Here is a 22,148-nt window from a genome sequence, read left to right on the forward strand (position 1 = left end):
TTGCCTACAGTCTCAGCATCATTGGGATTTCAAGCCAAAGGGTCCTCCCATCTTTGCCTACAGTCTCAACATCACTGGGATTTCAAGCATGCACCACCTTGCCTGTATGCTTTCATGCTTGCCTGCTTTTAAAATCCCAGTGATGCTGAGGCTGCTTTCCTGGGGCACATGCTTGCTAGCCAAGTGCTTTACAGACAGAGCCTTCTCCCAGGCCAGATTAGAACTGCCTGGACACTGAACAGTTCACCTACATACTCTAAAATATGATTTCCTAGTCTTCAAATCTCAAAAGAAAGCAAAATGCTTCCTCCACACACAGAAAAGGGAGGCATTGGTGTTTATCTCAGAACACACAAAATTCTCCATTATATTTATGCATCTTTTCTCTCTTTTGACTTTTCCAAATGAGAAAAATACTTCATCTTTGTATATTAAAAATTCTTTCTTCTTTATTAAGCACCCATGAACTTTAAAAGCTAGATCCAAGAATTTGTTATGTTTACCAAATGTTTCCTAAGGTACTTTCAAATGGACTTGTCACACAGACTCATATTTGAGGTTTCCTCTTTTGTACATTTTAAAATAGCCATTCTCCCAAGTCACCAGAACACCTCCCTTGGCCAAGGAACTTGTTCACACTATTAATACTCCACACAATGGGGCTCCAATGAACAATCCATAGCAATGTCCATTTGCATATGATAATCACATACACATGAACCAGTTCACACTATTAATGCTCAACACAATAGGGCTCCAGTGAACAATCCATAGCGACGTCCATTTGCATATGATAATCACATACACATGAACCAGTAAGTATTGGGCTTATTCTGATGATTCTGTGGTAATAAAAGGATGACTAAGACATAGACTATCACCACACAGGACTAATGAGCATGATGTCAACTTTATGGTGCTCCTCCTTCAACCTCCTGGCTGGCCTGGAATTCACTGTAGCTGGCCTCAGACCCAGAGATCTACCTCTTTCTGCCTTGAGCTGCACGCCAACACCCAGTTTATTTTGCTTTTCAAACATCGGCTCTCATGGGGATATGATTTTTCTATATTTGTATATCAGTGAACAAGTAATTAATAGTGATATACCAAGTAATAAAGTGATATACCAAAAAAAGTGATATACCAATAAAGTGATATACCAAAGGAAAAAAAAAACCCAAAATAGAGAGCACTTAAAAATCTCTTCTGAAATCAATCTAAATTTCTTTTGTATAAGAGTACATGTTTCTCAACTTTCACTATTAGGAAAAAAAAATACTTTGGGTTACGACCTGTTACTTTAATTTAAACTATATGTTTTTAGGTTATGACTTTCTACTTTCAGTTAAATGACACATTTTTGGGCAATAAATACTGACCTCCATAATCCCCACTCACCAAGAAAATGATTAAGATATAGAAATATATATTTTTAAATGGATGTTTTCACTCCATAAGTTATTCACTGGAACAAAGTAGAAAAGACCATGGAAGCTATATTGGCACATACAGGCTCCTAGGGCAGGGACAAGTAAATCAGAGTTCACTACTCCAAATGGCACCCAAGTGACTTCCAGACGTAAGCCGCTTCTAAAACTGCACTAGCTGGAAGGCGACATCAGTTATAGTCATTTCCAGGCTGAGATTCCAAACCACACGGAGTGCTGAAGCAGAAGTTTAATGGTACCCTAGTGGCTTTCAAGACTTAATGCAACTTCCAACAGGATCTCACGTGCTTCAGAGAGAGGTGTACCTCCTACAGCCTGGGGCTCAGGCCATACTTGATTTGCTAGAAGCAAGATCTCAGGGCTACTCTACCTGGCGTCACATAGAGCTTGGGTAAATACCGCTGCTTTCTAGCCTGGGACTGCTAACCCTAGCTGTTAGCCCCAGGCTCTGCTAGCTCCCTTCCTCCCTGCCCAGTGCTCTCTGTTCTGTTCTCAAGGAGGCACAGACTCTTCTTCTAATGAGCATGACAGATCCCTGCCACCCCTGACTTGAAAAGTAACTGTTAGTGGCTCCCTGTTGCCCTCAGGATAAAGTCAAGCTCCTGATGGAGCTTATTTATTAGGTCTTAGCTGGTCTGGTCCCTATTTATCTTCTGGATTTGTTTGATCTTTTCCTAGCAGCCCCAGCCCCACACCACAGATGCCCATTCCAGCCCAACTAGTGACCCAGCATGATGTTCTCTGAATGCTGTTCTGCATAGCTCATTTCTGCAGTCGAGTCCTATCAAACTTAATTCTGCACTTTCTAGAAACTTGCTTCTTCAGAAAACCCCCAGTTTAGTTTTCCACCCATTTCTGTATAAGCCTAGATCATTCTGGGTTCCATTCACTTACCTACCTTTGTTACCTATGAATGAATCTGTCTTTGTAACAAGTATGTATGTGGATATGATCATATCCACGGCTGTCAGTATTTTAGGTCAATTATTACTAATTCATCTATAAACAGCCAAGTAGCAGTTATACTTGCTAGTCCTTTCTCTATGAGATAGAAGTATATAAGTGTTATGCACACATATATATTTGAGCTCATAAAGACACAGGGGTATCTGCACATTACATATAAAACATCTAGATAGTAACATATATAGAGGTATAGTAACTTTTTTTTTAAGTAGGCAACTTTCATTTTTTCTGTACCCTGTTAGGTGAATGCTCATCTTCACCATGATTTAATATGCCACAATTTTGATATTTTTTTGTTACAGTGAGTGAGAGAGAGAGAGAGATCAGAGAATAACTTGTAGAAGTCCATTTTCTTGTTCGACTATGTGGAACCTAGGAATTAAACTCAGGTTGTCAGGCTTGCCAGCAAATTCCTTTACTACTGAGCCTTCTTGCTAATCAATAACTGGCAAGGTTAATATTTTAATTTTTCAGGTAAAATAATGATAATTAGGATAAGGTACCACGAATTCCATGGCGTCCAAGTGACATTCAAACAGAGGCTCTCCTGCCTCTTTTTTGTCTGGTTTCATGGGCAGTTGGAAACGCACTGAAATATTCCCAGGGTGTCCTTCTACCAAAGAAACAAAGGCAAACATAACATGTCTGAGCTTCTGAGTGTCCATCTTGTGTGGTGCCCCAACCAAGTATTTGTTCCTACTTAACTCTTCTGGTCCTACTTTCTACTTCCTCATAAGGGAAAAGTCACATGCCATTTTACACAGGCAGAAAACACCTGGCATTATTAGAGGTGCAGCAGTGACTCTATCTCACCAAGCCATTCAATTCTAAACATGGAGCCCTTCGTGGCCACAGTGCATCAACTATCAGAGTAGCCAGAGTACTTCCTTATGCTTGAAACTAGCAATCAAAATATGGTTGATGAATGGCCTCTGAGTAGTCAGGAGGCTCTATTGAAAGGTACCTATCTGAGCCCTTTCCCAGACCCAGGATCCCAGCAGTTGGGGTAAAGGGTTAGTGTATAACTTCAAAGCCTACATGTTAACCAAAACACCATCGTGCCTGAGTCTTACTACCGCATTTAGCACCATATTCATGACTGGTGTTTCAAAACCATGGAATCAAGATGAGCTGTCTTAATGAACAAAGCAAATAACCATACTCTTTAGCATTTGTAGAACTTGTGTTGGATATTGGCTATTCTTTTCAAAATGTTTTCAATGTTTATGTATGTATATATTTATCAAGTGTGCATACCTGAGTGCCGTGTGCATATGTAGAGGTGAGAGGACAACTTTAACAACTTTCAGAAACCAACTATCTTCTGCCAGGTAGATGCCAGGAATGTACCATAGGTCATCAGGTTGGCAGCAAGCACCCTCACCTGCTGCACCTTCTGAGTAGCTTGGACTGGGCTCAGCTGACCCTGGCCTGAGCTACAGATTTCAAAGTGTGGGAAGACCCATGATGATAGCTGGTCTCCAGACAGCAGTATCAGTGTTGCCCACTGGACTTCCCAGACATTCCAGGTAAGTGAAATGCGTACTTTAGGTTTTAGTTTACGTAAAACCATTAAAGTCACCAGCATGGGAAGAATCCTTTCTTATAGCCAATCTTGGTTGAGAAGTTTGGCACAGGTTGGCTCAAGTGACTTTTCTGTGACTCTTGATGAAGAGGAGGGTGTGGAGGGGTCACATTCTACCCAATAGCTTAAGAAAATCGTATTCACTAAGAGTTTATTTCAGCAAAAAGCTCCACTTTCTTTGTCATGGGAAGAGATTCATCAGAACCAGTGGAAAATATATTTTCTTTCAGAAAATCTCTAAAGGACAACATATTTTCCTGTTCGGTGATCTTTTAAAGTTGATACTCTTTATTGAATAGGCAGATTACATATCCATTATCACAAAACCAAGGTTTATTCTATCAACACATCTTAAAAATTCCCCATACTCACAAGGACAATGGAGAAAAGTGTGGGTTTGCATTGAGGTAGGAGACATCAGAAGTGTGGACAGGGAGCTACCTCACCTTGGACTTGAAGCCACCATGCAGCCTGGAACAGAAGCACTACCCAGAAAGAGCTAAGAGCAGAAGGAAGCTTTATAGAGAAGCAGGAAGGGAAGCTAAAAATGTATGATGGGGTTCCTTGATCATTTCTTAAAGAAAAACATAGGAAGAGAAATAGCATTTGGGAAATCCAAGACTCCTAAAGCTCAAATGTGGATATTAGCAAAGCAAGCCCAGGAGTTGTGATGAATCTCCTCCCAAATATGGAGAAAACTGAAGGAGCTACAATAAATATTAGAGTATGCACGTGAATCTGGGCTTGGAGATGCGGGCTGGGCTTTAGGATATAGAGCTGGAATGAGGAGGTGGGAAAGATCTAATCTATTTCCCAAGGCTCTCCATTCATGACCCATCATGTCAATTATCCAGAACCTGGTCAAAAAGTTCTGAAAGCCTCCTGGGGCCCTGTTCCTCTCAATTAATGCTTCTCTTCATCATTTATTTTCCCCATTCTTCAAGGTTTAGGCAACCCTTGTCTTTCCAATAACCTTGACTATTCCTGTGTGTATTGACTATATTCTGGGAATCCTGGCTCACATAATAAGTGACATCATGGGTTCTTCCCTAGACCAGTTTTGATCAAGCTTTTCTTCATCTCTAGATCCTGTGCCTAATTTCTTAAATTCATTTTGCACATGTGATTTTTACATATGTGATGTGCGTGCATGCTCAAAAGTCTGGGAGCTTGTGGGGGTGTATGAGGGAGAGTTTGCAGTTTCAGCTATCAGCAGCGTAGCAGAACACCAACCTATTGTACAGACAAAAGCCCAAGAGCTTATTTACTCTAAGTTAGATGTTGACTGCATATCATACATGTATTGATAAAAATATGTTTTGTTTGCATATAAAAAGCTTCCAATTCAGAATGCAAAAGTATCCTGTGTCTCTATTCCATTTTGAACTCATTGTTACATATAATGAGAGAGTATGGAACACAGCTATATTCCTTTGCATGTGAATGGCTGATTTCTCCCATGACACTTTCTGGAAAAGACACTTCTCTTTTAATGTGTACTTTTATCACCTTTGCTGAAAAATTAGTTGACCTCTGGGCTCTCAGTTCTGTTTCACTGGTGACTGACTTGATCCTAATACTGTGGTCTATATTAGATCTACATTAGCTAGTCACTATAGCTCTGCAGTGTATTTTGAAGTCAGGTAGTGTGATGACTTCCAGTCTTGCTTGAATTTGCTTAAGACTGCCTTTTCCCCACATCCTCTTTCTAGAGTGCATTTATATTTCAACATTTCCACTTGTGTCTTGAGTTATTTCCAAAATTAGCCAATGCTAGAATCTTCATCTTTACACAGCAAATGGATGGGATATTGTTTCTCTGCTGGAAAATAGCCATTATTTCTATGCTCCGGTTTACTGTTTTCTAATCTACCATGCAAACTCTCAGAATCAATAATGGTGGCATGGTCTCAGATAGTCAAAAGATTGGAATTAACTTTGGTTTAGACAAATATTATATACACACACCCAAAACAGAGAAAATGACATGTAGGAAATGTAATAGAGAAATTTGGCATCAAACTGATTCATTCCTAAAAGGTTTGGCTGTCACTATTTTTACTAGGCTGGCACATCATAGAAGTAAGCCAGAGATAGGATAACAACAGGCTCTGGTTTCTTGTTGCCATTGTCAGAGGCTCCTACAGAGAAAGGGTAGACCTTTGTCAACCATAGCAAACAAGAAACAGTCTTTGTGGGAGACTCCGTCTGGGTACCGTGGCCCTGTGAGTGTGAAGCGACTGTACCTTTAAAACTCACCATCCTCAAAACACTTTCATTAAAATGTTTCTACTACCTTTTCTCAGTTAAGAACACAGCCTATATTGGTTTGTTTTTTGTGTGTGATTTTACTGGGAGAATGATGCCCATCTCTAACTTCAAAAAGCTTTAGAAAAAAAAAAGTAACACATAGGTCAAGGGTCTACTTCACAGAGAACACGGGCTCACATTAAAAACCAGAATCCCAGCCAACATGAGCAGGCTGGAACCTGCTGGGACCTGTATGTACTCCCATGTTTTAGGGTGTTTTCTAGCATTTATTCAGTAAGCAGGATGCCGTCTGTCGCTTGTGTATTTTCACAGGAGGTCATTTGCTTTCCTTCCCTAGCCTTTTTTGCCATGGGCTATGTCCATCATCGGGTGTAATCTCTGAGGTAGAAGTTAGCACAAGTCCATGGGGGAAACCTCAGAAAGCCAGATGGGCTACTGAAAAACAAGACCTCCTCCTGCATCCAAGACGGAGCTTAATGGACCACATTTCCCCTTTGCTTCCAGTTTATTTTCAAAGAAACGTTTTTACTTCAGTAATAAAGGCTGTAATCCATTCATCTTTCCTGATATATTTCTATATATTTTAACTAAAAACAACTCATATAGACAATAAAATTGGTAATGGCCACAAATTATTGCTAAAGCTAGATTTCAAGGGATTTCCATGTAATTTTCAACACTTGAAATAACACAAGATGCCAAAGAGCTGAAATGGAATGTTACCTTTTAAAAAAGCAACTTAGGAAAAAAATAGATGTAAAAAAGCCAAGAACTTAAAAATAAGTATGAGGTGACAGGCAAAGTAATTAAAGCAATTAAGGGGAAAGTTGAACCTAAGGCTGTGATGCAGCTGTAACCTTCCGGTGCCAAGGAGCCAGGAAGCACGGTTCTCAGAAACCTTAATACATTTTCTTTTTAAAGACTGACTATGAGTTTTCTTAATGCTGTATCTTTGATAAGAGTTCCTCTTGGAGAATACCATTTCAAGAGCAAATAATTTGAAGTACAAAGAAAGTAAACCTACAAGTTTCTAAGTATCTGGTAAACTGGAAGAATTAATTCATCTGTACATCTGAAGAGCCTTAGAAAGGAACAGAATGGAAACAGCACCAATGTTCTTACACCATTCTCACCTCACCCTGTGCATGCGCGCATACACACACACACACACACACTCAAACAAATATGCACACATGATCACTTGCACCCATGCAGCCATGCACACAGGACAGTGGAGAGGGGTGGGCTTATGCACACATGCAACCATGCATAAATGGACCCATGTGCACATGTACACATGCCCTTTCACACATGCATGCATGACGATTGGAGAGAGTGAGTCTGTGTGCAGCTCTTTGCAAGCTCCTGTCACATATTGTTTCTCCTCACTAGTCTCAACCTCAGTCTCTTTAGCAGAACAAATACAACTTGTAAAGGAGAACTGGAACTTCCTTGTCAAAGCAAGGGCATCCAAAGAAAAGAATCAGTTTCTGCAAACCCTGGACTCAGTGCTTTCCTCAGTGTCGTACCTCCTTCGTCTCCTGGAGAATGCTGGAGAATGCCTGGAGTGGAATGACAGGGATATCCCATAATATCACTGCTACTAAAGAGCAGTGAAACCCCAAGGAGGCATTGTATACCTCTACCATGATGACCTTGACATTTGTTCAGGAAAATCCATGTACTATTAAGGACACAGGTTGCTTTAAGTATATACTATGATGGTAAATTCAATGGAAATTTACTACATGAGATTCCAAATTCTTTCCCCCCTATAAATCATCATGGACTATAGATATTACATTCTAACTTTCACTGGGCTATAAATCTCTCCAATTCCATCAAAACATGCACATGTTTCAGACATAATGCTAGACACTGGGGATACAAATATGAATAAAGAGAGTGTTGCCTTTGATAATCTATGATCCATAGAACTAAGTTGCTATGAAAAGGTGGCTTTCCTCACAGCAGAGCTGGCATCAGTTAAGTGATAGTATTTTAACTTCCACTGTTTCTATGTGTGTCTGGAAATCAGATTGTTCAACTCTATGCTTCCTTACCTCCAATAGAGACAAGTTCCACATTCCCTACAATAGAGCTTTTGGAGTTCTGTGCTAGATGAAGTGAATATTTTCTATGATCTATGGTGTTTAAGTGGATAACAAGGGCAGCAAAAGTTCTGTATTGGTGTACTGGCGTTTTAAATACATCTATACATTGAATGCTTGCTTGCAAGTCAGCTGCCTCTTTTATATAAAAGACATAGAAAGGTTTATGGTGTAGCTGGCAAGGAGTCGGGGAGAACAATCAGTGAACCAAGTGCGAATAGATTCACCTCAGTGGTTTTCTCATTCCTGTATAGACTCACATATATGTATACATGTGCACATGCAAATCCCATCATCTGGCTCTCCCTTTGCTCTGCTGCCAGTGTCTTTTGACTGGTGAGCAGCACTGAAAACTCTCCCCATGCTTTTTGAAGACCTAAGCCAAGGCTCTCTAGCTTCTAGCCCGTTGATGCCCAGCCAACCCTTCAAGCCTGTTCAACCACAAAAAGTTTGTATGTGAGAAAAGCCTCAAACCATTCAAAATATTCTTCCAGGAACACGAGAGAACACTGGGGAGCAGAAAGAGAACAAAAGGAAAAACAAAGACTTCACTTTCTCAGGGTGAACTAGACAGGGACAGAGAGTATGGATGGTACTAGCTTCCTCAGTTGAAGTTGAGTTTATAATCTTTCACAAAATATCACAACCAAAATAATAAAACAGGAAAAAATTGTCTAGTGATCTTGCTGAAAAAATGAAAAGCAGATTTCTGAAATGCAGAGCTATATTTAATGAGATTTTAGGGATATACACTAAAACAATAGCTGATGGCTCAAAATCACAAGTGCTAGGCTCCCTGAAGCTCACTGCCATGACAGAAGCAGAATGCCACAGCATGGAGTCCAGGAAGGATGGAGAAATGCTGGCCCTACAGTGCAAAGAAGGCCATGCACTGCTAGAGGAATGTGTTATTTGGGAGCTCTGAAGGGTTCAAATTCAGATAGGACTCAGAAATGAGTTTTTCTAAAATAGTTCTTGAGAATTCTAAGCAGAGAAGGAACTGACTATGCAGTTAGTTATAAGCAATGTGTCTTCCAGCAGCCATGCTTAGGGTTGTCTCGTTGCAAAAGCCTCTCCTGTAGACATGTTTACCACGTGGCAGGATCAGACAATGCTGCAGCGTTCTTCTTTGTGACGTTCAGTACCCATCTTTGAGAAGCTAGTCATAATATACTAATTGAATGAATTGCTAACACACCCTTCAGTGGTTTCAGAAGCTTCCTTCTGCAAGATGCTCAGAATTTTTGGAAAGCTTGAGACAGTGTATGTGAAATAATTGAAAATAGTGCTTGCTATTCTAAAGGGTTCAACAAATGTTGCTTCAGTTTTATGTTGTGTGGGCATTAATATCTTCCACACAGCAGAGCATGTTACATCCCATCTTCTTCCTGAACTCTTTTTTTCCTTTGTCTATTTTAGGTTGAGTCTTGATATATAGTCCTGGTACAATGCAGCCTAGAACACAACAATCCTCCTGCCTCAGCATCCTGAGTCATAGGATTATAAGCACACTCTGCCACACTCAGCTTCTCCCAAGCTTCTGAACTATAAACAACTTGATGTTTAAATGACTAACATCTTCTGCTTTTTTTCCTTCCAATTATTCCTTGCTCTTAAAGAAGAAACATGAGGTCAAGGATAAGTAGGGGACAGTATGGTTGACAAGGGTTAGTAGGGGACAGTATGGCTGTCAAGGGTGAGTGGGGGACAGTATGGCTGTTAAGGGTGAGTGGGGGACAGTATGGCCGTCAAGGGTGAGTGGGGGACAATATGGCTGACAAGGGTGAGTGGGGGACAGTATGGCCGTCAAGGGTGAGTGGGGAACAATATGGCTGACAAGGGTGAGTGGGGGACAGTATGGCTGTCAAGGGTGAGTGGGGAACAATATGGCTGACAAAGGTGAGTGGGGGACAGTATGGTTGACTCCTTTCTCAAACTGCAAGGCTGGAATTCCTTCTTGGCCAATGGTTCTTCTGTCCCCTGTTCTCACTTGCCAACATCCATTACCATGATCACTAACACAACCTTTCTTTTATCCAAGTTGCTCTTGTTGCTCCTGCTGCTTTTACCTGCCCACTCCCACACTCCTTTAAGTCATACACAACTCCCCCTTCTTAGCAGTAATTTTCCTTTCACGTAGTAAATTTCCTTTCACTTTTACATAGACTTAGCTCTTGTTTAAATTTTTTCCTTTCTTTTCTGTGTTTTTTGGTTATAGCATTATTGGAATTTTTTGTTAGTTACAAAGTTTGAAAATATATTTTATTAAGTACATTAAACATTAATCATACCTTATGAACACATATAGAAATATATTCTATATCACACATACGAATTCACATGTATACCTTACCCCTTTGGAAAATGAGATAGATGATGTTTCGTAATCTGGAATTATCACAAAATTTGCATCATCATCATTATCCTCCTCCATCATCACCAAACCAACAACTGATCACCACCACAAAGGAAAGATTAAGCATGATGTCACCACAAGACTTGTCCTAGTGAGGTCCATGTGGGTCAGAGTAATTTGTACATATTAACTCCAGCTTACTTTGTTCCTATGGGAGGTACCATCTTCTTTGTGTCTGCAAAGAAGAATGGAGGCTGAGGACAGGACTAGGACCATGAGGAGGCTGTCTGGTTCCAGAAACATTCTCCAACCAGGGCCAAAGATCTCTAACTTCATCTTTATATTATCTCTCTGCATCCAAACATGTTGGGACAGGTGATGGGTACCTGTTCTCTTCATGTCTGTCAACAGGATGTTTATGAAGCAGGCACCATCCCCCCGCCTCCCAGTTTCCTCAAGTCATCTTAAGTACTAAAGTGTTTTCCCTGGTGACTATGGTGTTCTAGCCACTAACCTTGGGTACCCATCCTATCCTTCAAAGAGTAAAAAGCCCCTCTGGAAGGAGACAACTAGAAACAAACAAGTCACCATAGACTGCTAATATACATTCTGACCCATCTTCTAGCTGGCAGATTTTTTATTTTTTTTCAATTTGGGAATTAAACTGAGAATCATGCAAATATCCATTCTATGCCCAGCCCTAGAAGAAATGAAGCAAAGGAGCAGTGTTATTCATTATGTATTGCTACAATCTGAGAAATTTTGAAAGTCATTTTATAGATGACACAGAAATACTGTTAAGAGATGTTCTGGAGACTAGAGAGAAAGATGCTGTGGGAAAGAGCACTTGTCCTTGCAGAGGGCCAGAGCCTGGTTCCAGTGACCATGTTAGGAAGCCTTCAGCATGTGTAACTCCAGCTCCAGGGTTTCTAATGCCTTCTTCTGAACTCCATGGGTACCGTCCCCTCTACCTCACAAGTACATACCTCACACAGACATGCACCTAGACACATAAATCATTTTTTAATCTTAAAAAATGTATCAGGAGGATACTTGAGTTGGGTCTGGTGGCACATGTGTATAAGTCCAATACTTGGTAGGCGGAGGCACTAGAATTAGGAATTCAAGATCACCCTGGCTATGTGTGTCAAGGCCGAGGCTAGCCTGGGCTACGTACTAAGGCTGTATTTCAAAATAAAATTAAAAAGGAAAGAAACCAGAATAGATGTTTCAAAGTCAAGAGACTCCACAGTCAGACATACAAAATCACTTATCAATGGCAGAAGTTTTCATGCTACATTTAGTAGGGGTACATTTGGAAGAAGCTGAGGTGATTCAGTTGTTAAAGCACTCACAATACAGGCATAATAAAGACCTGAGTTAAAATCCCCAACACCTGTGTAAAATCAGTCAGCACTGGAATGACCCCAACACTTACGGTGATAGGAGCAGGCAGATGCCTGGAGCATAAGATGCACATACACAGAATACTAAGTTTCCTGCATAGTGTGGGTTTTCATCCCTAAAAAGATCAGTCTCTATATGGAGTGTGTGTGTGTGCATGTGTGGTGTGTGTGTATGTGTGAAATGTGCCTAAAACTCAACAGCATCTGACAGTACAAATATTTCTTTCCTCAAGCATATTGGTAAACACGTTCAAATCATTCTTTCTCAAGGTATCTAAATCCAAGGCCAGGTGTTCTGCATCCTAACCCTTTATTGATTGACAATGAAGCAAAATACAGTTAAAGACATATGACTAGAAGAATAAAATAAAAAATTTTAATACTCACATTAGAACCATTTGTCTTGGGCTGAAGAGATGGCTCAGCAATTAAGAACACGTGTTACTCTGGACAGGACCCAGACAAATTATCTACAACTGAAGTTCCAGGGGAGCTAAGATATTTTGCTGACCCCCATGGGCACCAGACATGCATGTGGTATACATATATACATGTAGGCAAAACACCCACACATATACTATACAATTAAATGTATTTTTAAAAAGTCATCATTTGTCTTAACACAAGACTTTCTACAAGTCTGGAGTGGCTCCTCTACTCAGAGGGTGTTTCATTTCTGCTGCTTGACATTGTTCTTGCTCTATCAGGCTCAGACGCCTCGTGGGCAATGGGATCGCATCATAGCCTGTTTATTTCCATCAGAGTCTGGAGGCATCCACAGTGGCTGAATGCATTTGTTTGTCTCACTCTTTGACAAGGTCCTGTGGCAAGCAGATCTTTGCTGTATGAGGTCTTCCATTACTCCTGGTCTGGGAAACTCATCAGTGGAAGTGTCTCTAACCCCTTTGGTTCCTCCTGTGTCTCTACTCATTCAAAACTCAGTATGTTTACAACCAAGACAACTTAAAGGTTTTAGAGTCTACCAATAAGTCCAGTCTCCTATAAAACTGTTCTATTCTGTGGCCATTAAACATATCAAAACTTTGTAATTCAAGCCATTTTTTTTTGTATACTAAATGAAAAAACAAATGGGGAAAATTAGTAGATCTTGACCAATAGAATTTTAATTTGGTGTATTATAAAAACTAAACCAATAAAAATCATAAAGTATATATATACTTATGAAATAGTATAAAAACATTAAGAACATCAATATAATGAAGCATTGAAAAAAGATGGATAATGCCAATGACTAAAAGAAAACAATTTTATCTCCTTAGTTTTAAAACACACAAATAAACATAACAAAGTTAACATCAGTGTGTGCACTCCCTATAATGCATCATTGCTCACAGTGATATGAGTATATAAGACATTCTCATATAAGACATTCTCAGGAAGCATAAAAGAATTTCCCCAGAAATCTCATACTTGTACTTGTCAGAAATACAGATAAAGAATGCAGAGCATTGCTGTAAATGCCCAGGGACAGTGGAGTGGTTAAATGCAGTGTCCAGGGACAGTGGAGTGGTTAAATGCAGTGCCCAGGGACAGTGGAGTGGTTAAATGCAGTGCCCAGGAACAGTGGAGTGGTTGAATGCAGTGCCCAGGGACAGTGGAGTGGTTGAATGCAGTGCCCAGGGACAGTGGAGTGGTTAAATGCAGTGCCCCTGAGTGTCATGCAGCCACTAAACTGACTCTTTATAAAATCAGTTATTGATATAAAAAGGTATTTATACAATTGCCTATGGTATATGTTCATATATATGAATGGTAAGAATTTTATGTAATAGATGATTGAATTACTTTTGCTTCTCCATATTTTCTGATTTATCCTTAACAAATAATGTAGTAACCACATAATAAACATAAGAAATGTAAATCATACAAAAATTCCTTCCACCAGGAAGCAGGAATGAGGAGTCAATTTAACTGTCTTTACATCATAGAAAATCAAAGTTGGTTTGTGAATCTGATATCTGGTACTTTTAAAAAGTATCAGAAAAATGTTATGTGAAACATTTTCTCCAGTACTTTACGGCTGCCTTTGCCGGGTAACAATCTGCTAATTACAAGTGCTATCTATTAGTCTTCAAGAGGCTCTAACAACTCATGCTTGAGCTGCTATTCTACCTGAATTGTACCTACACCATGTTTCATCTGCAGTTTCAAACAAAGACCCAGACACTGGTTCTTGGAAGCATTATCTTGAGGCTTCCTTGGGTAGCTATAGTGGATCTGTGTGAATTTGATTTGGTCTTTAGTAGGTCATTGAGTCAATATACATCACATACTATGTTTATAGAGCAGAGAGTGCTGTCCCCTAACACTATCTCATCACTAAAATGAAGAAACCATATTTCCCATAGAAAAGCTGGTTGGTAATCCAGGGGCTTCTACATGCCACACCCAGCCTTTTCTGTGGCCAACTTCCCTGACTTTTTATTTTCTTTTTCTAACTAGTAACAGACACGAAAGCAAAGACTTCAACATTAGAAACAAAAACAGAGCATTTGAAATACCACCTGTAGAGAACATTCCATCTAAGCCCTTCACAGAAATATGAAAATCTTGAGCCATAGGACAGAAGGTGAAGAACCTAATTTGAAATGTGTTGTCATGCCATCTCTGTGCCCAGTTTACTGCTCTCATCAACTCCCAGCTAAGAAACATCATATTTGCTTCAGGAATTAATAGCCAACATTTGAAGGGAAACAGCCAAGAGGCTGTATACAGACCTTGCATCTGGTAGCTGTACGGTGCCTGTCCAGGTTGAGGGGTACCAAAGCTTGTGCCATAGCTGAGAAATCCTGTCTGTCCAGGTGACTGAGACTGTGACAATCCACCTTCTGTCTTGATGCCTGCCCACAATGCACCTAAATCAGTTAGTGACAGCTGATCTATCTGTTCATTTTCAGAAGCTGGTAAATATAGACAAGCATCTACCCCACAACTGCCCGGTCAAATGCAGGAATACAAGGTGCGAATGCTTACAGTTGGATAGAATAAACCACGAGGGCAAGTTTTAAAACCATCTTGATTTGAATGTATTCTCATGATTCTCTCTGATTTCCCTTCAGTTCTAGAATGCAGAACTCTTGAGGTATCATTTCCATAATTCATTTTATTTTACTAGAGCAAGTCACTCTGTCATAGTCAAGAAATAATCACAATGAAAGGTTGGCCCCACAGTTCCACAGTCCTAGATTTCCTTTTCCCTGAGAAGTAGCTGCTGAGTTCCTACCATTGCCATCTTCTTTCTCAGCTTTGATGCTAGTGCTCAAGACATTTTGAAGTTAAAGAAAGCAATACAGGACATATAACAAAACAGGGCAGCTTTCTTCTGAGTATCTAAATCAATCTTTCTTCCGAGTATCTAAATCAATCTTTCTTCCGAGTATCTAAATCAATGGCTCTCAGCTTTCCTAATGCTGTGACCATAAGTACAACTCCTCATGTTGTAGTGACCTCCAACCTAAAACTGTTTCATAGCTATTTCATAATGTTGCTATTGTTATGGATCGTAATGTAAAGATCCATGGGGGTTGCAACCCACAGATGGAGAGCCACTGATCTAGATCTTTCTGGAAAGGAAGCATTAAGAAAGTAGAACGTCAAAGACCTGAACCTCACAAACAGCGAATGATTTAGAAACCTGGGAAAGTGGCCAGTAGTGTCTTTTTGACTTATTTTCAAATATTTAAGTGTACTTCTTCTAAATGGAGGCTAAATTATATCTGAATTTATATTATTATGTAAATGCAAGTTTATATTTTATAAAAGTACAAAAAAACAATTTACTTTGGGCCTTAAATATTTCCCCAAGCACCAGGATGGTACACTCATTCCAGACTGGGACTTGGCAACATGGAGGTGGGCCACTGGTCTTAATTATAATTAAAGACAGTCAGGCAAATGAACAACTGTCCTTAATTCCCACAGAGGGAAGACAGAAACATTCCTGCCAAGAGAATTCACATTTTTCAATAATCTTGGTTTTCACTGAAGATAAATTATATCTTTAGGATCTAGGATACACAGTAGTCTGCCTGCTTATTTCCATTTTAGGGGAATTTCATCAGTAGAGTGGAGTTAGGTAATTATCCTAAGGCAGTAGAAGAACCTGACTTGGCTGGAAGAGGCTATTTTCATTTCTTGAGTATTTCTGAATACTTTATGATGACCTTAACACTGAAAACTCTGTACAATCTTAAAATGGAAAAATGTGATGTGCTATGTACAGGTAACTTTAAGTTAATGAACAACTCAAAACATGTAAATAATCCCTGGAAACACACCTGCCTAGACAGGTGGCTGGACAGTTCTAGAAACTCCCATATTTCCATGCTGCCACCAGTAGGGAATTTCCCCCTTCATTCTCCACTCTAAGGTGCATCTCTTTCCAGCCCTAACTGGGCCACATGCTTCTTCTACCTTGGAAACTCGGAATGGGGAAATGGGTAAGAACAGGCATGGAGAAGAAAGAAGAGGTGAAAAACACTAGTCTACTCATGGGCAAAAAAATCCATTTTCCTTAGGAGCCTGTGGGCAGATAAGTGATGGATGGGAATCTAAACTGTAACAAATTTCTTTTCTATTGTATTTGCTATTCTCACTATGAAAATCTCCCACCCCACCATGCTGCATGGGAAGAAGACTAAAGAGAGGAACATGAGGAGGGCAGTGGAGGGGTGGGCCACTTCCCCTGGCAGCACAGTTGCCTATCTACTTGGAAGTCCATGAGCACGGCAAGCAATTTCCTACAAATTCAATTCTAAGCACACAAACTGAAGCCTGCTTTCATCCATATTGCAGCAAACAAGGTGAGCAATGAAGACCATGGGTGCTCTTCCCTCCCAGAGTAACTTAAAGGACTGTTACAGAAAAAAAAAGATGGATTATCTACTACAGTGGAAAAACTCTGAATGAAAGTCACAGAAATGAAGGACAATTTTAGAAAGTTCTTTTTAATGCTGTTTCTAAAGCCTGCTTCTAAAAAACCAGCACGTTAGATGGCATTGAGTTCTAGTGGTTTTTGGAGTAAATCTACAGAATCTGGAGTCATATGTAAGTTACACTTGATTTCCATGTATTTTAAAAGAAGCTAATAGATGGTCAAACTACTTGAGGTCAGAAGGCAGTGTTGAATGGAAGAAAGTTGTTTAGCTTCTAAGGAGTGGTAAAATACTTTAATAGAAAAGCCATGCTTTCAGTAGAGTGCTGGAAAGTACACAACACAAAAATTGTACCAACGAAAGTCTAATGGGACAGCTGCTAAAATGTATCCATCATACGGGCTACACAAGGACCAACTCTTCTAGCCTCTTTCTATGAATACTCATATCTTTTTCTTGATCATTCTGTGGGGGATTTTTCCTTAATAAAATGCTCCATATTAATATATTTTATTTGATTTAATTGAAAAATTGCAACCATTTGAATTTTCATTGAAGAAAATTTATTTTAAAATTTGAAGTCTTTTGTAAATAGAACCTTGGGATTTGGCTGGATTTATCTTTAATTTACAGGTATTGGCCCCATCACAATTGAGTTAAACTACACCAAGATAAAGATAATCTCCAGGTGAGAAGGAGCAAATGGCATGTGAGCTTTGAATGTTTCCTGATCCTCGTCTTCAAAGTGCAGTGCGGGAGGTGATCTATAGATCATTTTTCCTAATGGGTGATAATGTTGAAATTTGATCATGGAACCACCCCAGGCTTGGGGCAAGCACAAGATTGTTGAATTCTGCACGGACTTCCTTAATCATAGCTGGGTGTCTGATAAACAGGAAATGGATCTTTATACCAAAAGACTTCATTCATAGAAGTTTTATCACAAATATGCACAAAAATACTTTAGATTCCAGAGTCAAGTGCTCAGATGCCAAATTCAGATATAAGCAGAGAGAAAGGTAAGCAAGGGGCATACAACCCAGGCAAACTGTTCACTACCTCTGACCTCATGATAGGAGGTCACTGTCTTCCCAAAGCTCACTGGCAAGAATTACAGAGACTTTATACTGAACAGTAGCGACGCTTTGCAAAGCGGACCAACAGCCTCATTCTTGAAGTACTACTTGAGCACACAACATCAGCCCACCAGAATACAGCATGAGAATAATGGCCCATGACTCACCATAGGAGGAAATTCCATAGGGCTGTCCCGGCTGTGGGTACGTGGCGTAGGCTGTTGCTTGTTGCATTCCTGTGGTAAACTGTGTTTGCCCATATGCAGCCATAGTTTGTGAGGAAGGGGTAGGGAGAATATGTGGGTATGGTCTGCTATTTGTCAGAAATGACAGAAAATAGAAAGCCCATGCATTAGATGGAAACATGCAAAGTAACAATGAACAACTGCATCACAAATTCCAGTTAAAGAGTCTCAAAAAACTTTCCACTAGCATTGACAAAGCACTTCAAAGTACTCCAGTGCTACCAGGTGGTACTTAAAATAAACTTGCATATATATGTATTTAATTAAGTCTCTAGAAAATTCACTTCTACCTAAATTAAGATGTAACATGGGCATAGACATGACTTTGAATAAGGTAAGGTCTACATAGAAAAGTCACGTATTGATTAAGAGAAAATACAACTTACTTGGAAGGATAAATCTGTGGTGGAGAGAATGGGTGAGCTGGTCTTGGACTAAAGCTGCTGCTTCCAAGAGCTGAGGAAAAGGAAAACACACATAGAGCACACACAGTGAGTCAGGGAATCTGAGGATCATACTGAACATGCAAAAGACCAGAAACAAACAAATGTAACACTGTATTTGACCTCTGTGATCTGTAGACTGGGTGATTTCAATAGGATGTCAAAGAGGGTTGGAGAGATGTCTCACCAGATAAGAACATGGACAGCAGTCCAGAGGACACAAGTTTGATCCCCAGCACCCACCCACACATTGGCTAACAACCATCTGTAAATTCAGTTCTAGGGCATCTGATGCCTTAGTATGGCCTCTTCAGGCCATGTACACACATGGTGTAGAGACACATGCAGGTGACACACCATACACTTAAAATAAATACAACCCTTTAAAAAGGTGGGCACATATGTGCTGATTGAATGGTTTTGATTTTAAATAAACTTTTAAAAAAGGAAGATGTAGCCATAAGTACTCTTCAAAGTGCTTTGATGGGGGCCAGGAAAGCCAGGCTGAATGAGCGGTAGGAAGCTGATAAGTCCCCTGCCTATTGTCCATAGACATCAGGAACACACAAAGCCCAGCATGAATTAGCAAGAAGGATGGTCTAATTTCTGGGGAGGCCAATGGGAGTCATTCACTTTTGCCTATGTTGATTTACCAATGCTGTTTAGTGAATCTGCATCCTTGCAGCTGTCTTTAAAGTCTCAGGTTGCATGCTGAGCCTGTTCTTGGGCTGCCCAGTGTGTTCCTGCTTTCTTAGTTGTATGTATTCTTCTTGGATGTTCAAGCAAACATTTTTCCTCCTTAAGGAAGCAGGCAGCATTAAAGCTAAACTTGCTTTCTTTTAATTATATTTTCTGGACTCTGGATGTTTCAAAAATTCACCAGACTTCTATCAAATGTTCTTCAATACTCACTCGAATTTAAAAACCCAAAAACCCATTTTCAGTAGTATAAGGGTTTAAAAAGTTGGCTGTTGTTATAAGTAGGACAATTTACCTGTATAAAACAACATGCATTTATTTGTGACTACATATTTTCCCCTTCAAGCTTCCCAATGTCCCCCTGACTAAAATGCATAGCATGGGTGCAATTCTTATAGACTGTGACATGGCTATTTTCTTCTCCCATTAATGGTTACTGCCATCAGGGCCTCTGTCACATAACATCTGCATCCCCCACTCAATGTCAAGTCTCATGCACTCAGAGAGTCATGTGCTTTCTCATTTGTCTCATAATGCATTTATGCATGTCACACTTCATTTCCCAATGGGTGCTTGGGAGAATAGGAGATTTTGATCAGAATCTCAGAAGAAATGAGCTATCTCTTTATTCAAATAAATGAGACTGGGTCCAGGGACAAACAACAGGTCTGGGTACATTCTAGCCACACACACTGCCAAATTTCCACCACAGCTGTCACCTTAAAAGGAACAGAATCCACCAGACATGGGTGGTGCATGCCTTTAATCCCAGTACTTGGGAGGCAGAGGCAGGCGGATTTCTGAGTTCGAGGCCAGCCTGGTCTACAGAGTGAGTTCCAGGACAGCCAGGGCTACACAGAGAAACCCTGTCTCAAAAAACAAAACAAAAAGAAGAAGAAGAAGAAGAAGAAGAAGAAGAAGAAGAAGAAGAAGAAGAAGAAGAAGAAGAAGAAGAAGAAGAAGAAGAAGAAAAAGAAGAAGAAGAAGAAGAAGAAGAACAGAATCCACATGAAAGGGGTGGCACGACAAACTGGTTCACATGCCATAGCTTTGCAGGAACAATCATGGCAAGACAAGCCCTGTCCTCGTGGGGAGATTTGTGGAATGCTCTAGTTTCTGGAGGGAGGAATTGGTAACCATACACTCAGACTATGAGGGATTCCTGACACTTGTTTGGGCCACCTGTAAAGACAAGCTCTTCCACTCCCCTTCTTCTCTAGGCATAAAATGAGGCCAAGGGTAAAGGAAATGGTATCTGCAGGTGGCTGGGAAGAATTATCTCCCCTGGACAATCAGAATTAAAAGTAATTGTTTATAAAACAAACGCCAAATGCCACCTGCTAACAGAAGCTGCAGAGACCCTCTCTTCTTTTCTAGATCTAGGTCTGTTTTCCAACTCCTGGTTCACCATCCCTTAAAACACCCAACCATGCTTTTACAAAGAAACCAATGGGAGATACAATTGGCTATCACACAGTAAGTCTGTGGAATGTGCATTCAAAGTATATGCATTTTGTGTGTGTGTGTCTGTGTGTGTGTGCACACACGCGTGCATGAAAGTAATGGGGGCTACAGGCTGTGGAATATGAGTATAGAACCTAAATCAGAATTTAACTTCAGCTCAAATTTGAGTCCCAAATCTCATGTGTGGTCTCAAATCCTTTAACCCCCAGCTTCCACTAATGAAGGTGACAGTGCTTGCTTCTAGCTAGGCCTCATAGGAAGGAGCCTGGTGAAGACTAAATGATGATTCACATAACATGGTTCATATAATGTTTGTATAAATAAAGGATCTTCTCTGATCCTCATCACCAATTTGTCCCTAACCTTGTCCTTCTTTCTGTTACTAACATGATGTATGTGTACATGTGTGCATGTGTGTGCATGCGTGTACAGGTGTGTGTAGAGGCAAAGGCTAAAGGCTAACCTTGGGGTATCTGTTCTCATACACTAACCACTTTATTTTCTGAGACAGGGTCTCTGACATGCTTGAAAGTCACAGGTTAGGCTGACCGGCCAGTGTGTCCCAGGGGTCAGTTTGACTCCATGTCTCTAGGACTAAGATTCAAGTTTGGATCATGATGACTGGCTTTTTAAGGTGGGTTGTAGGATCAAACTTAAGTCTTCATCCTTACACACAAGTACTTTACTGAATGAGCTATCTCCCTCAGGTTCTCCTCTATAAGCACAATCACCATCTGTCCAAAAAATGGTCTTCAGGATACATAGAAGTAACATCTTTGAAGATGGGGGTTGGGGACACAAGCACACCAATATTCGAACCCATTTCCTGTGACCTCTTTCCATCAAAGCACACATTCCTCTCACATCCTACATGCAAACTGGAAACCTCAGTCACCATCTCAGGTCCTTCTTCCACTCATTCATCCCAAATCCTGAAGCAGCCTGCTGAACTAGCCATGGCTTACACACCCATCCCTAAGGATGCCTGCTGAGGTAGCCATGGCTTACACCCATCCCATCCCTAAAGAGGCCTACTGAGCTAGCCAGGGCTTACACACACATCCCTAAAGAGGCCTGCTGAGCTAGCCATGGCTTACACACACATCCCTAAGGACGCCTGCTGAGCCATGGCTTACACACACATCCCTAAAGAGGCCTGCTGAGCCATGGCTTACACACACAT

At 40.4% G+C, this 22,148-nt stretch overlaps 1 protein-coding gene across 15 annotated transcripts in view; it reads right to left on the reverse strand.

Annotated features, from left to right (window-relative positions):
• Positions 1 to 22,148, reverse strand: part of Eya1 (EYA transcriptional coactivator and phosphatase 1) — a 311,134-nt gene that overhangs the window by 91,732 nt on the left and 197,254 nt on the right. For 6 of the 15 annotated variants that reach the window (XM_031366903.1, XM_031366907.1, XM_031366913.1 and 3 more), the window contains 3 exons: positions 18,746 to 18,815; positions 18,282 to 18,427; positions 14,882 to 15,019 (listed from right to left, as the gene is read on the reverse strand). In XM_031366903.1, coding sequence (XP_031222763.1) covers positions 14,882 to 15,019; positions 18,282 to 18,427; positions 18,746 to 18,815 — 354 coding nt within the window. The remainder of the gene's footprint in view (positions 1 to 14,881; positions 15,020 to 18,281; positions 18,428 to 18,745; positions 18,816 to 22,148) is intronic. The other 9 variants (XM_031366904.1, XM_031366914.1, XM_031366908.1 and 6 more) reach the window with 5 other exon arrangements.

This window comes from Mastomys coucha, unplaced genomic scaffold (genome assembly GCF_008632895.1).
Source record: "Mastomys coucha isolate ucsf_1 unplaced genomic scaffold, UCSF_Mcou_1 pScaffold14, whole genome shotgun sequence".
Classification (NCBI taxonomy): Eukaryota; Metazoa; Chordata; class Mammalia; order Rodentia; family Muridae; genus Mastomys; species Mastomys coucha.